Source organism: Sebastes umbrosus, chromosome 2 (assembly GCF_015220745.1).
Source record: "Sebastes umbrosus isolate fSebUmb1 chromosome 2, fSebUmb1.pri, whole genome shotgun sequence".
NCBI classification, from domain to species: domain Eukaryota; kingdom Metazoa; phylum Chordata; class Actinopteri; order Perciformes; family Sebastidae; genus Sebastes; species Sebastes umbrosus.
This window is the reverse complement of record NC_051270.1, coordinates 4,659,530-4,675,616: the sequence shown is the minus strand read 5'-3', so window position 1 is coordinate 4,675,616 and position 16,087 is coordinate 4,659,530. Positions and strand designations below refer to the sequence as shown.

The window sequence follows — 16,087 nt, the reverse complement described above, 5'->3', positions numbered from 1 at the left end:
GTCTTAAATCAAAGGAAAAGTGAGTTTATAAGCTAGAAAAGAGGAACTGGAGGCGTGGTTGCCGTGGTGACAGCTGCAGTGGGCGGAGCTACCAAACAGGAAGTGCTCGGGCAACCGCGTGGCTAGTCTTGTCAGATGTAAACAAAGCCGGCGTGCGTTTGGTTAAACGCTAAAATAAAGGTTAAAGCGAGCAAAGTATTTGGAGGTTATTGCGCATTATCGTTGTGTGGACTCTAGTAATGACTGTCTATCGTTGTCAGTGTGGGCGCGTCTGTTATTTAAGCTAAATCAACAATGTTAGCTTGTTGTTGCTGCTTCTAGTGCTGCCAGGGCGCCCATTTTACAGCACAGGGAGGTTGATTCAACACTTAACTGACCCTTGGACCCTAAAAAAAACAAGCTTTATCTTCCCTGCTTCACAAGTTGCTCCACCAAAACGGGATCATGAAGTTTTTGGACCTTTTTGGGCGACTAAAATCCGTGGTTATTGGAATGATTCATGTTAAAGCCTTACCAGGTAAACAAAGACTGCACTGAGCAGTGACCTGCAATGCTCAAATGTACGTTTTGCAGTGGTGGAGGAGGTATACTTAGGATATATTTAGCCTACTTATTCACTATACTATTTTGGCTACTTGTGTAAAAAATACTCTATTACAGCTGTATTCTTGTGTGGACAGTCTGTTATATAACTAAATATAACTCTTGAATAAGACCTTCAATGCTCAAATGTACATTTTGTAGTGGTGGAAGCTATATTTAGCCTACTTATTCACTATGCTATTTAGGTTACTTAAAGGCTGCCACACTGTATAAATACTCCATTACAGCTGTATTCTTGTGTGGACAATCTGTAAAGTAACTAACTAGTAAATATAACTCTTGAATAAGACTTACAATATCCTCTCTCAACTGTAGTGGAGTAGAAGTGTTAAGTAGAATAAAATGGAAATACTCAAGGAAAGTACAAGTACTTCAAATTTGTACTTATAAGCACAGTACTTGAGTAAATGTAGTCCTCCATCACTGCAAATTTGGAAGCTATAATCTGTGATATCTCATACTGTTTGTAACTATGTTTCTCGTCTACCTCAGGCACCCCCCTGGGTTGTATGAAAATGTCCCAAATCACTGAAGAAGCATGCAGGGAGGCAACAATCTACCGTGATGCTGGGATTGTAAGTAATTGCACATTATGTTAATTCATTACACATTTGTTGTCTTTCAGGGCAAGCCAGTAACTAGGGGTGCACCGATCTGACTTTTTCAGTCCCGATACCAACAGCCCAGATACCTGGGCTTTGGGTATCAGCTGATACCAAGTACCCCTCTCTCTCTTCCAGGATGGTGTGATCATTGAGAACATGCATGATATCCCTTACTCGTTCTCTGTGGGCCCCGAGGTGACTGCCTGTATGACGACAGTATGCACCGCCGTGAGAAGCATCTGTCCAAGCCTACCGCTCGGAGTGCAGATACTGTCCTCTGCTAACCAGCAGGCGCTGGCCGTGGCGCTGGCTTCAGGTTCACTCTTTACATCAATTCAGTTGTTGTGAGGCTGTAATCATCTGCAGGAAAAAGCTTTTAGAGCATAACAGAGGCCTTCAATCATGTGGTATCATGGCCAACAGACTACATCAGCAGATTACTGTGTGGTCACCCTTCTTATTATTTAAGGTGTTTATCAGTGAAATAAGCTGCTCTGTGTTTGGTCTTCCGTGACAAACTGCTTTCTTTTTGAGCAAAGGTCAGCTACTTGTGTGTCAGCCAAAACGTACCTGTATTTGAAACAGTGGCTCAACCATATAGCATTGTAATGTTACTGTTTGGTCCCAGGTGTGGATTTCATCAGGGCCGAGGGTTTTGTCTTTTCTCACGTGGCTGATGAGGGTCTCCTGAATGCCTGCGCCGGAGACTTACTGAGATATCGCAAGCAGATCGGAGCTGAGCATGTGCAGATCTTCACTGACATCAAGAAGAAGCACAGGTGAGATCATCACCGTCCGTACAGTGTGATTGGTAAATCGAACCTGACGAGCCACTGATAAGCAAAAAACACTTGGAAGCATATTTGACACTTTATATCTCTGAATACGACTCTAGTCGTTCACTTGGAACTACTTTTTGTTGTTCTTGATCCCTGTTTTAAGTCAATTTTACAATGTATTTGACATCTAATTAATGTAAACCTGTCTTTAGTCTCACTTTTACTCAGCCTTTGCCTGCTTGTGTATTTATAAGTATGTGTATGTGTGCTTTCCCAGCTCCCATGCGCTGACATCAGACGTGAGCATTGAAGAGACGGCACGTGCCGCCGAGTTCTTCCTCTCAGATGGACTCATCATCACGGGAGTGGCCACCGGAACGCAGGCTGACCCGCGGGAGCTCAGAGGTATACTGCCACGACAACTCCACACTTCATACAACCAGGAGCCCAGTATGGTGCTGCAATGAATGCTTTCTTTATGCTCTGTTTGACACGTTGGCATCATTTTGGATAGCAGTATAGGACTGCAACACAAGCTATTATCAACATTTTGTATTATTTCTTTATTATTTGCGCACACATAAAACTTCATAAAATCCAGATAATGAAAAAAGATAAGAAATGTGACAGGAGAGGCCAAGAAGCCACAGGATTATACAACGGACCTCCCTCCACATAAGGAGACAAACAATAACGAAAAATGGGGAAAAAAAGAAAACTAAGCCAACATAACTTTGAGAAATACAACAAAAATAAATGACAACAAAAAGCACACAGAATAATCACAAAAGCTAACCAATCAGTAGACAATAATCCAATAAAAACAAATTAATATGCGAAAAACAAAAGAGAAAAAATATATATCTGTATGTAAAATTTTCTAAGTATACCGAGCTCGTGATAACGTGTACTTTGGCGTACATTGATTTGATTTATTCAACATTGATTTTTCCAATGAATAGTTTAGTCTATATAATTTTAAAACCCTAAAATTATACTATTAACAATGGCATAATACCAAGAAAAGCAAAGATTTGAGAAGTACCACAGCCTTATACTGTATATACTATGAAGTGTCACTGCCCCATCTGTCCAGCAGAGGCCGCCCTCACCTCTAGTCATACCCATATGACAATATGCTCTTAGGATCATCCTGATGTGCGTTCCATTACCCATACTAGCACACTATTTAGTATGAAAGAAAAATATTTAGTATGTCCCAGTACATAGTATGTCAAATGCAGTATGTGAAAAATACCAGGATGTCCTACTACATCTGGTTGCATCTTGCAGTCAGAAAGCCAGCATACTTTCCTGGCTATTCTGACCTACAATCCTCTGCTAAGCAGATATATGAGCAAGAGGGTCAAAGTTCAAGGTGCAATGTTATGACAAAGTAGTATGTCCCAATTGCATGCATACTGCATGCAACAGTATTATAAAAATAATAAATCGTACACCAGCAACTTGGTAAAAAAAAAATCTTCAAAATTATCAGGAATTACAATTCAGGTGTAAAGTTTTTGAATGCAGCAACAAATTGCTCTAAACTTAAACAGGAATTAAAATGCCAGTATATAATGTATATAGAATATAAACATAGAATTTAGTAGATCAGTCCCATTGTCAGCGATAGCTGATCCAGCTGTTGGAGTCAGTATGGGACCGATATCCGATCTGGTATCGGTGCATATAGTATGGGCAGCTGCAGTATGTACCGCACCCCTGGTGTTGTACTTGTGCCACTTTCAGCAGGCAGCTGCTACCGACCCAACAGCAGACAAACAGTTAGCTGGTGGACACAGTGGAGCATTTCAGAGGAAGGATTGTACTTTTTACCTCACTGTATTCATTAGACAGCTATTATTACTTTGCAAAATCAAACTTTCCCTGCAAAAAATATGATCAGTAAGTAAGCTGCTTATGGTATATGCATTGGTATTTTTACATTATGGTGGTCTGCCACAATTTGAATACTTCAGTGGAAGAATCAGTGGCCAAGGAGTGAGGAAAGGCACCCAGGTTTGTATCTGCTGAGAGTCCCTGGGTCCCAAATCCAGACCATGTCAGTCTCATAGCAACACCAGAACTGCTATTTTAAGCAGAGTCTCCCAACACGACATACAAAACTATAAACACTCGGAGCTAAACAGGCCCACAGACTTGGTTTCATCCCCCCAAAATACAAGTATGAACCTGGAAATAAGCATTATATGTCCCCTTTAACTTTTTGCCATTAAAATAAATTATAAACATCAGCATTCATGGACAGGCCCAGAGTTTGAAAAGAGCATGCTGCATTGACATCTCCGTAGATCTCGGATGCAGTTTAGCACATACTGGTATGTCATGTATGTCATTGTATTGTCATTGATTGTAACTCTGTATTGTGTAGATTTTGTTAGAATAGATTGAAAATGGAGAGTAGGAAATAAAGTTTCTGTATGCCTTAAAAGACGTTATGTTCCTGCAATTTACATTAGTTATTAGATATTGTTTCATTTCTTTTTAATAAATGTCTCCGTTTATATTTTTAAAAGCCGTAGTTGTCACTGTTTCTTTGTTTTTTTGTAGAGGTTTCCCAGTCTGTGAGGATCCCAGTGCTAATAGGATCTGGAGTGACCTACGACAACATTGAACGCTACCTCGATGCAAATGGAATGATCATTGGTTCTCACTTCAAGGAGGGAGGCCACTGGGCCAACGCGGTCGACCCGGAGCGAGTGAAGAGGTTCATGGGAAAGATACGTGACCTTCGAAAATGAGCGATTTCATCGCTTCAGTGCCTTAAACATGTTTAATTAGATTGTGCAATTACTGTGTGTATACTGCCACATTAAACACATACAGCCGCCAACTTAAGAAAACAAGATTTTTATTTGTTTTTGTACATTTCATAAATACACGCCAATAAAAAAAACATAATATTCAACTGTATTTACACTCGTCTAAAATGAACAATTTGTGAAAAAAGTGAGTACCTGCTGAAAAGTACAAAATGATGGACTCGATTCAAAACGTGTACAGCGTTTTTTGTAATTATTCCTTAAGCAGGCTCAAACTAAAGGAGCATTCATCTCAGGAAATTCACAGATGTTTTCGCACGACATGAATATACACTTGTCACAAGAACGTCTAAAGCTAAGGCACATAATATAATACATACTGAATACAAGCAGTCAAAACGTGCCGTTATCCAACAGCGTCATAGTTAATTCATTCGTATAGAGCAAAGTACAGGTTGGAAGTTCATATTTGGATCAGTGTCACACAGCAAGCCCTACTTACATCTAATCAATCTAAACACTCATCTGTTCTCATTTTCATAATGTACAAAGGCTTTTATTTTTTGAAGTAAATGTGTGTGTGTTATTGATGCTCTCCAACCTGAGGGACCGACCGTGTCATTCGTGTTGTCAGGATATCAAGATTCATTGTTCTCAGTGGTTTCAGACGTGAGGGGTGCAGTGCATGCAGGCCTGTATTCAAATCTAAAGAAAACATCGCAGTGGTTCATTTTGCGGATCATTTTACTGCGCAGGAAGTGGTGAATCTAACTGAACTAACCGTGTGAGGTGAAACAATGGCGAAAAACCTGAGTAATTCAGAGTCAAGGCACTGTGCTGCACATCTGGGCTATGTGGTGGAGGCAACTTGAAACGCACCCTCTCACAGGCAGGTGTCCTGTTCAGTAGTTGTAGAGGCGCTGGCAGGGCTGCTTGAAGTGGCCGTAGCGTCTCTCTGCCGGGGAGAATCTCATCTTGGCCAGGTTCTGCCTGTGGAGGACGCTGCGGCCCAGCTTCTTCCGCTCATTCTGGGTCCTGCTGGCCCTCTCAACAGCCAGCAGCTGGATGTTGCAGGGCAGAGGGATTCCCCAGGCAGCCAGACGCCAGGATATGTGCCGCCTCACCGCCACTGGCCTGGACAGACACAGAGGAAGGGTTACAGTATGTGTTGAAGAAATACAATGGGAGACAGATAGAGTATTACTATGTTTTACTGATAATACTTTTATACTTTTACTTAAGTAATGGAGTATTTTTGCTTAAATAAAGGAGCTGAATGCTTCTTCTACCACTTCACTTGTGCAACAACTGCAACAACAATCATCTGCTGAAGCTCTGTACCTCTTAGCTTCTATAATAGTTCCAGGACCCATTTTAAAATGTTTGAAAACACAACACACTTAGGAACTCTCTCTCATATGTGTGAGCTTGAGTGTTTAGATGGAGACTAACCTGGAGGTGTCCTCTTCATCTTCGTCAGAGCCCAGCTCCTCCTCCTCTCCACCCATCCTGCATCTCATCTGGTAGACAGACATGCTGGGGTGCTCAATCAGCAGGTTCTCCAGGGGATCTGCCTCGGGGGCTGAGAGCGGCCCGTTCTCTGTACAAACAACATCCAAGTTCAAACAGACCTGTTTTCCACCCAGTAGAAGCTGCAGCCTCACTGATCAGTGAACATTTTAAACTAGATGATTGTATTTCCTGCAGAAAATGTGTGTAAATGCTGAAAGTTAATTGCAAAGCATTGCGGAAAATACAGAAATCTTAAAGCGCAAATGTGGAATAGGCTTCTAGAAAGTAGTATTTTGGTGCAATAAACCTTTAAAGCTATAAGTTGTTGGACAGAAAGCATTTGGGTGGAATGAACCTTTAAAAACTGTAAGTCGTTAGACATAAAGTAGTATTTGGGTACAATGTACTTTTATTTTGAAACATTAGGTCCATTCCTAGTTTCCTGTTAACATACAGTGAGAGTTTGGGGCTTTTATCTTGAAAAGCAAGCCTCATCCTGAGGTTTCTGTTAAGAAACAGTTACTCTATGGGGCTTTTATTTTGAAGGGCAGGGGTAGGAATATCATATAACTGTACAGCATTCACACAATGATAAGGATGTAAATAACATGCAGTATTAGTGTACCTCTAGCAGGGTATCTTTCTCACCTGGAAGATTAACAATGACCCATCCTCCCTCCTCAAACTCCATCAGCTCCTCGTAAGTGTCATCTCCTGCCTCAAAGTCGTCACCGGCGTTCCAAAGCAGATGAGAAAGAATCTTTCCGAACATCTTTATGCCTCTATTGCAATCTGTAAATCAACAACAGTATGCAGGTGAATGGCAAGAAATGTACCAAAGACACAAGAAAGTAGTTTGGAAAGTTGTCATGTGAGCTGAATACATCAAATGACCCCATGTTATAATGTAAAAGTGAGCCTGAACCTCCTCCTCCTCCCTGTAATGCATGTGGCTCCCCCTTGAGGCGGTCCCAATAAACAACCCATAGACCTGCCTGTCTTCCATGGACACCTACAGTATGCCTGCTCTGTACAAACAACTGCCTCCACTGCCACCAGCTTAGAAACCTGAGCAGCCTGAGTTGTTACGTCGCTGTGACGTGGACGCGTCACGGGGTCAGTTTAGAGCTGTAACAGCTGAGAGGAACACGTCCGTACAGGAGGCTGGAATTACACTGATTGCAGCAGTGCTATGTAATCTGTGATACAGGTTCAGATTCCTTCCATGACGACAGGAAGTGACTTGTATTTGTGACCCCAAGCTGCAGCTGACTGACCTTTTGTCCCAAACAGATGACCCCGTGACCCCGATTCTAGTTTTATGTAACATTTATGTCAACACTATGTTTGTTTGTTCGTCACTGGTACAGTTTCCAAAAGATATTTTAGTCTCTTAATATCACGTATTGCTATTACTCCCTGTTCTGTTTAAATATAGACGAAGGAATGAACCCCTAGCTGACTGGAGTCTTAATAGGCCTCCGTCAGTCAGGGTATGACCATGGTTGGCGCATCCTACGGATCTGGCTGTCTGGTACAGCGTCTCTTGTGGCTAAAAAGCCCTATGCGAGAGTGGCAGTCTCGATCGCAGAGGTCACATCTGTGTGTTGTTTCTGGTCTGCCTCCATTGCTGTGTTCTTTCCTGCGGGCCCAGTTTCAGTTTATAATGTACCCATTTGGCTATTCCGAACACTAACTTACACCAACGAACCTGTCACGCCAAACTCCATTCAGAAACCAGGTCATTTAAAATAAATTAATTAATAATTGTAGGTGTTGCAAACAATACAATTTGACTTGAGTATTTTACGAATTGACAGCTGCCACGTTGTCATTCGGCGTACCCGCAGTGTTAAAAGCATTACATAATTTTAATAAAATTCAAGATTTGTTAGAAGATATTTGATTTTTGGTGAAGGACAGTTGTAACAAGCAGGGCCATATCTTACAGGTTTTAGTCTAATAATAATAGATTCAAGAGTTTTATTTGCCATTTGCACCTAAGTACATTGGAATTCTGAGCAGTTTACACCGAGTCAGCTTTAAGAAAAGAAAAGGTAGAAAAGGCACAAGGTAATTACAGTACAATATAAGTAGCACATTCAACTCAACACAATAAATAAATAAATTATTAAAATATAAACCGCCCTCAGTGTAGTCATAAATAAACTAAACTACCCTCTGCATAGGAACAATACCCCCAGAATACAAATATACAGTACATGCTCCATGACCATGTTAAAAGAACTTGTAGCTCTCATAAAAATATATATATTTTTTAAATAATTAATATATGTCAGACAATTACACAGTGGAAGGCAACATATTGCACAGCATTACAGTCCATTTAGTTCAGGTGTACTGTGTGTCAATAATGGTATGGAGGTGAGGTGTATTTGTATTATTTGCTTATTACTTATTTGCATATTACTTACTATTATTTTTTTGCAATATTACTTATTACTACTGTAATGCAGCATTTCACCACTAAAACTGAGAACTTTTACTGTCACAATAAGTCAAAGTAGTGATCATAAGACGATGACCTCATCCTATTTATCCAATATACAGTATGTGAAGGTTTAATGTAGATCACAATAACAAATACTTCTGTAAGCTGATTGCAGAGAATTTTTCATGCAGACAACAGCTGATTTTTGTTTCCTTATCTGTTGAAAGTCAGATATATCCCCAATATATCATGGCCATAACATTATTTACTACATGTATATTACAAGTATTAAGACAAATCCATAAATCGAGCTGTGTTTTTCCCCCAGTGTCTGGATGCCTTCCTGCCTGCTTGTATCTAATGTCAACAGACCCCTCCCTGTCAACACAGACATAATCCCCCAGCAGGCACATTATATATTTATATATATATATATAACCTGACATCCAAGGAGCAGAACAGCTGACTGCCTGCTCAGAGATTAGTTCTTGTAAATCAGCATTGGGTGAGTTTTTGGAGTGTTTAGTCCTGCTATAACATGCATTATTGTTATTAGACATCACATATAGAGGATTGTACTTTTTACAGAACAAAAGACAGATGAAAGTTAAGGCTCATAACAGCTCACTGATGCATATTATATGTATATTTTTGACTTACCTGATTAAATAGATGTAGTTTAGTCTTCGGGTGTGGTCGTTGTGCAGAAAGGATCCTGTTATGTTCCAGTTTCTTCTCGGATTGTTTTGATCTCAAAGTTGTTTATCAGTGAAAGGTCCTCCCTCATGTGTCCTGAAACGTCATCAAGGAGGCGGGGTTTGGTGACGTCGTTCTGCACGTCATATATCCACAGAGCCAATCAGCGCTCTCCTCTGCGATAGCATTTGAAATGCTGTAAATATTTTTGTTTTCCATATTTATCCGAATTTGTGAGGACACAGTCAAACTATGAGGGTGGAACAGTCACCGAGAAGAAAACCTTCTTAAGCTGGTAAATATATAATATATAATATATATATATATATATATATATATATTTATATATATATATATATATTATATATATACGAGAAAAATATATATATTATATATTATTAGAATAAAGTTTTGACTTTATTCTAATAATATATATATATGAGAAAAATTTATATATTATATATATTACATATATATAATATATATATAATTACGAGAAAAATATATATATTATATATTATTAGAATAAAGTTATGACTTTATTCTCGTAATATTATGGCTTATTTTATCGTAAAGTTATGACTTACTCATATATACTTATATATATATACTTTTTTTCTATATATATATGTATAGACACAAAATGTAATTAATTAATATATATGTATGTACATATTTAACTTTTAAAAAGTATTTTTATCTAAGACCCTTCAGTTCAAGATAATTCACCTCCTACACAACCAGCCATCGTTTGTGTGTAGTGCGCATGCGCAAGACGTTACTATTTAAGACCGCATTTATTTAGTAAAAGTCTTGCCACAGTCTAATAGATGTCAAAGGGTAAAAGCACTAAAAGAGAGACGGTAATGTATGACACAATACCAGCAGCAATGGTGTTTTTAAATGGTATTTTATTTATCTCAAAATAAAATTAGATGAACCCACGGCCAATTATTGCCTCAGTTAAACAGTTTAAGTCTTTCATGCTCAAGGATACATGCGTTGACTTGCGCACAATAACTTGGGAGGGATTCAGTGGGATAGGAAGGAGTATACTTTTTAATTTACAATTCATTTACAAACATGAAGGCATTGTAATATAAACTCAATACTTCTAACATTCAAGGCACAATTGGATAGGAAAGATAACTTAAATCATAAAAAATAATATAATAACAAAAATAAAAGAGGGTAGAAAATAATTCAAGGAGCAAAAAAGAAATGCATAAATAAATAAATAACAATAAGACTGCAGGAAGTAGTATAGTCTATCATGTTTCATCCGGTTTCGTCGATACGATTTGTAGCGTTACAACAGATGTTGAAAATAACTATCTTGGTCTCGGTTGTCTGTTATATACTCTCTGATATGAAGCCGGAAGTGGAGCTCAAAGAGAATCATTAGTTTGAGAACAGCCGAAAGCTCCAGAAGAGCAGAAACAAACACTTCCCTTCACAGCTCATTCAGGACAGAACTGAAGGTAATTATAACAATTATAAACAGAAATGGTTAGATAATCCTCTAGTGGAGGCAGCTGACTTCTTTCTCTGGTCTGTTTTAATCTGTTTAAATTAGTTTATAATGTACCCAGTTGGCTGTTCCACCAACGAACCTGTCACACCAAACTCCATTCAGAAAATGGGTAATTTAAAGTAAACAACAAAATAATGGTAGTTGTTGCAAACAATACAATATGATTTGAGTATTTTCTGAATTGACAGCAGCCAGGTTGTCATTCGGCGTACCTGTAGTGTTAAAAGCATTCCTTTTCTTTTTTATAAAACTCAAGATTTGTTCAAACATATTGGGTTTAAGTTGGCTATTCCAATAAGGAACACTACACCAACGAACCTGTCACGCCAAACTCCATTCAGAAAACTGGTAATTTAAAGTAAATAGATAAATTATGGTAGTTGTTGCAAACAATACAATTTGATTTGAGTATTTTACGAATTGACAGCAGCCACTTTGTCATTCGGGATATCTGTTGTGTTAAAAGCATCACATAATTTTAATAAAACTCAAGATTTGTTCGAACATATTTGATTTAGGTGAAAGACAGTTGCAACATGCAGGGCCCTATGTTACAGGTTTTAGTCTCTTAATATTACTTATTACTACTGTGATGCAGCATTTCACTGTGTAACACTAAAACTATTACAGAAATATTAATGTCACAATAAGTAAAAGTAGTGATAATAAGACAATGACCTCATCCTATTTATCCAATATACAGTAATACAACTTTGTTCAAACATATTTGATTTTGGTGAAAGACAAATAATCATTTATTTGTTGTTATTTTATGCTGTTTAGGCTATGTTCAGTTTTAAAAGTAAAAGTGAAACCAAATTTTAACCTGACAGGTATTTACTATGTGACCCACCCTTTTGTTTCTTCTCACCATTCCAGTTTCCTTTAAGGAGGTTGGTCATCCAGGAGAAACAAGAGAATAGTACCTGCATCTGTGTACTACCACATCACTGTAGGCTTGAATAATAGCATCTGTAGGGCTTTATAATTTAAAGCTGTTAATGTTCATCTAAAAGTGCATTGTGTGTATGGATATATGTGTTATTGGAAGTCAATTAAAGATAAGATAAGATGAACCTTTATTAATCCCCAGGGAGAATTCAGGTGTCAAAGCAGCAAAAACAGCAAACAGAGTGATAGCAGGAGAAGTACAGGTATACAAGATTGACAGCAGGAGAAGTACAGGTATACAACAATTATATAAAAAAAAATATGTATAGTGTAAAGTAAGTGTAAAGTGCGCTAGTGGTTAGAAGTCCAACGCAAAACAATGACAGATATTGTCCAGAAACCCTCCCAGGTACTGCATTGAGCATATTTGAGTAACAAACTGCAGCCCAACAGGCAACAACAGCAGTCAGTGTGTCAGTGTGCTGACTTTTGCGGGGTTTTGTGTTGTTAATTGATTTTCCAATAATAAATATATACCTGCATTTGCATAAAGCAGCATATTTGCCCACTCCCATGTTGATAAGAGTATTAAATACTTGACAAATCTCCCTTTAAGGTACATTTTGAACAGATAAAAAATGTGCGATTAATCACGATTAAATATTTGAATCGACTGACAGCCCTAATATCAATATTAGATTCCATTTCTGCCAATAGCTCCTCCTAAATCCTACACACTGCTCCTTTAAATTATACAAAAAACTAATTTTATTCCAGACAAAATGTGATTTGACTTTTTTATTTGAGGGACTAGATTTAGACTAGACTAGGTTTGGTGGTTTGGTAGATACTGTATCCTCCTAACCCCGTCTAATCTGTGTGAATACTCGGCTCGGCAGCTGTAGGGCAAAATGAGTCCTTCCTCCAGTCTGAACCCATGCAGGCTTAAAGATGGATCTAGAGTTGACTGTCCTCTTTCCTGTCACGTCAGTGTCTCAACGCAGGGATGGCTCCACGAATGGACGACGTCATGCGTCTGTGCTGTGAAATATCAGCCCACGATGAGATCAAGGTGGCAGTGAAGAACTCCACCAAAGGAGCGATGGTGGCAGGAGGATCTGCCTTCGTAGGCGGGCTGCTCGGCGGACCTCCAGGGATTGCTGTTGGTAAGAATAAATACTACCGATTCTGACCTCTGTGTATTATTACAGCTGCCTGATCAAAGGGTCCAAATGTAGCCCACGCTGACAGAGGGCTTTGTGATAATGGCTTTGGGTTTTTGACTCTTTGTCGGACAAAACAATTAGTTTAGAGATGTCAGTGTGTCAGTGTGCTGACTTGACTATGACTTGCCCCAAACTGCATGTGATTATCATAAAGTGGGCATGTCTGTAAAGGGGAGACTCGTGGGTACCCATAGAACCCATTTTCATTCACATATCTTGAGGTCAGAGGTCAAGGGACCCCTTTGAAAATGGCCAGTCCAGCTGTTCCTCGCCAAAATTTAGTGCAAGTTTGGAGAGTTATTTATCCTCCTTCCCGACAAGCTAGTATGACATGGTTGCTACCAATGGATTCCTCAGGTTTGATGTCAGTATCTTCACTCTAGTTTTAAAACTGAGCCGCTACAACATAAAAATCGCAAGTTGTGTTATTTATTTTATTTTGGAAAATTTAGTGGCGTTAAAACAAATTTGCGTTATCGTGTTAACTTTGACAGCCCTCATAAAAAATATATATATTAAACATCACCAGATTTATCCTTTAAGATTCCTCAATCAATTGACTTTTCTGTTGTATTTTGATGCAGGTTTACGTCCTACTAGTACATGCTTACATTCAATTTACACTAAACCTGTAACTGACCTGCTCAGGTGACCAAAGTGGCGAGGGCTGGAGACTCTGGACATTTAGACAACGGACTTAAAGTAACCAGAATTAGGGAGAGAAAGAGAGCCAGGACATTCCACCAAAAAGGACTTTATTTCAGATGAGTTCCCCTTTTAACCTCATCAAGTGGTGTAAGAGCCACAATGTGTGAATATAAGTTAAAATACATAATTTCTAGTTATTGTATCTGATTTAGGTAATGTTTAAAAAGGTAAAGAGACAAATGCATGTATATTGAATTTTGATGATTTATACTCCCTTTAATATAGTGAGAGAGTGAGTGTGCATTAGAGTTAGGAGGCAGAGAGCTGCGTTAGGCACGGAGCACATCGTTTTTCTACCGTGTGACACTATGTAATATCTAACTTTTTTCAGTAAACGTTTTAAACTGGATTACATCTCCTGTCATTCGCGTCAGACTGAAGTTACTGTACCTACAGCTCGTTTGTGGCTTATTTTTGGGATCCAGACAAAATGCCACTACAAGTGGTTTATCTATATCAAATACACAAACGAAGGGAGATGCATGACACAAACCAGCATTGCATATGCATCTAATCAATCATCTTAATTATTAAAGCAAAGTCAGGTAATATTGGAAGACAAACAATATTCCAGTGACACAAGAGCAATCATAAAGTGAACACAAAGGGATGAAGAACAACTCGCTTTAGAAGACACTCAATGAATACAGGGGATCAGTCTGGCTGGTAGCATGCAGGGCAAACAGAGGCATGTTCTTCTCCTCCTACTTATAGGAGTCCTGATTGTGTTCTGATTGGACTCACCTGTGCGTAGTTAACTCTGAACAGCACAGGTGAGGCTGTGGCTCCTCTCAGAGCTCATCAGGATAAAGGCGGACATGAAACACTTTCTAACAGACCCGTTACCCCCCCTCCTCTCCTCTCTGTGTCTCTACCAGGTGGAGCAGTAGGCGGTCTGCTGGGCGCCTGGCTGACCAGCGGTCAGTTCAGACCTCTGCCTCAGATCCTGATGGAGTTGCCTCCCAACCAGCAACAGATGCTCTTTAATCACATCACGGCCATCTTGGGCAACCTGGACTGGACGGACGCGGCCCAGCTCATCGCCCTCGTGATGGGCAACGCCACTCTCCAGCAGCAGGTCACCGCCGCGCTGCTTGGCTACATCACAAAGGAACTCCGAGCAGAGGTGCGCTATCAAGACTGAGTTCTGCTTATGCACATGGACTTTTTCAGGATGATCAGGCCTGCCGAGCACAATCAGAGTCTTTATAACTTATTTTTGTACTTAATTCGAAAAAAGAAAAAAAAATGTGAATCATGGATGTTTCACTTTCATGACTGTGCCAAATGGAGCTGTTAGCGTTCGCTATCTTGAGACTGTCTATCCTGACAGAAGTAGAATGTAACTAAATACATACAAGTACTGCACTTAAGTACAATTTTAAAGTACTTACTCCATTTTATGCTTCTTTTCACTTCTACTCCACTGCAACTCAGAGGCAAATATTGTTCTTTTTACGCCACTATAGCTTCAGATTAATAAAAAAAAAAAATGAAATCAACTAATAAATTATGAGGTATTATTCTAGATTAAGCTACCCAGCAGTGTGTAAAGTAATAATTGAAATTAGCTCCACCTTTACATGAAAGCATCACTAATTATAATCAAGTGGAATTATAGATATGATTCTGCATAATGAGTACTTTTCCTTTGGTACTTTAAGTATATTTTATTCTCAATACTTGAGTATTTCTACTTAAGTAAAAGATCAGAGTCCCTCATCCACCACTGCTGAACAAGAAATAAACCAAAGATATCTGTGTTACTCAATGATGAATGAATAGTGACATCAGCACTTATAATGTTTTGTACAACAGACTGATGTCAACGTTCAATCAGCTTTTTTTTTTTTTTTACACTCTAAGATATTCTGCCTGGAGAGTCATTTATTCTGGATTAGAATGTAATCTCTTTATTCCCACACGCTGTATCAGGGTGTTTTAAAATACCTCTGCATTGGAAGTTAAATAAAATAAACTTTTGAAGCTGTTGTGCTTTTTCAGACATTGTTTGGACTTTTTTCAAACTTTTTTTTCAGATTTTTTTTTTTTTACCTTTTTCAGACATTGTTTAAACTTTTCTTCCAACATTTTTCAATCTTTTTTTTTCAAAAATGTTTTCAGATATTTTTCAGCCTTTTTTTTGTATTTTTATTTTTTGTTTTAATAACTTCTTTTTTACAGGGGCAACAGAATCAAGTTTCAAGTTTATTTGTCATATGCATTTAAAAGTACAGTGTACAGTGAAATGCAATGAAATGCATTTTACCCTGGCTCTCTCTCAGCCCTTAAAAT

At 38.7% G+C, this 16,087-nt stretch overlaps 3 protein-coding genes across 9 annotated transcripts; 2 read left to right on the top strand and 1 right to left on the bottom strand.

The window, feature by feature from the left end:
* Window positions 1–115: 115 nt before the first annotated feature.
* On the top strand, window positions 116–4,849 carry zgc:162297 (uncharacterized protein LOC555865 homolog). 2 transcript variants are annotated; one of them, XM_037750995.1, is made up of 6 exons: window positions 116–517; window positions 1,096–1,178; window positions 1,344–1,524; window positions 1,837–1,987; window positions 2,265–2,392; window positions 4,562–4,849. In XM_037750995.1, the coding sequence occupies exons 1-6, from the start codon at window positions 445–447 to the stop codon at window positions 4,750–4,752; spliced, it is 807 nt and encodes a 268-aa protein (XP_037606923.1). In that variant the 5' UTR covers window positions 116–444; the 3' UTR covers window positions 4,753–4,849. The 2 variants fall into 2 exon arrangements, with proteins under 2 accessions (XP_037606923.1, XP_037606931.1); XM_037751003.1 differs by having other exon boundaries at window positions 116–560.
* On the bottom strand, window positions 4,846–9,530 carry si:ch211-260e23.9. Its single transcript, XM_037751017.1, has 4 exons — window positions 9,398–9,530; window positions 6,934–7,077; window positions 6,226–6,373; window positions 4,846–5,907 (listed from the first exon to the last, which is right to left on the bottom strand). Exons 2-4 carry the CDS (start codon window positions 7,055–7,057, stop codon window positions 5,676–5,678), a joined length of 504 nt encoding a protein of 167 aa, XP_037606945.1. The 5' UTR covers window positions 7,058–7,077; window positions 9,398–9,530; the 3' UTR covers window positions 4,846–5,675.
* LOC119477159 (protein C19orf12 homolog) lies at window positions 9,177–15,251 on the top strand. Of its 6 annotated transcripts, XM_037751099.1 has the most exons (5): window positions 9,703–9,728; window positions 10,809–10,914; window positions 12,061–12,152; window positions 12,850–13,024; window positions 14,671–15,251. In XM_037751099.1, exons 4-5 carry the CDS (start codon window positions 12,865–12,867, stop codon window positions 14,934–14,936), a joined length of 426 nt encoding a protein of 141 aa, XP_037607027.1. In that variant the 5' UTR covers window positions 9,703–9,728; window positions 10,809–10,914; window positions 12,061–12,152; window positions 12,850–12,864; the 3' UTR covers window positions 14,937–15,251. The 6 variants fall into 6 exon arrangements, with proteins under 6 accessions (XP_037607042.1, XP_037607011.1, XP_037607027.1 ...); XM_037751104.1 differs by lacking the exon at window positions 10,809–10,914 and having other exon boundaries at window positions 9,704–9,728; XM_037751073.1 differs by lacking the exon at window positions 12,061–12,152 and having other exon boundaries at window positions 9,710–9,728.
* Window positions 15,252–16,087: the final 836 nt, after the last annotated feature.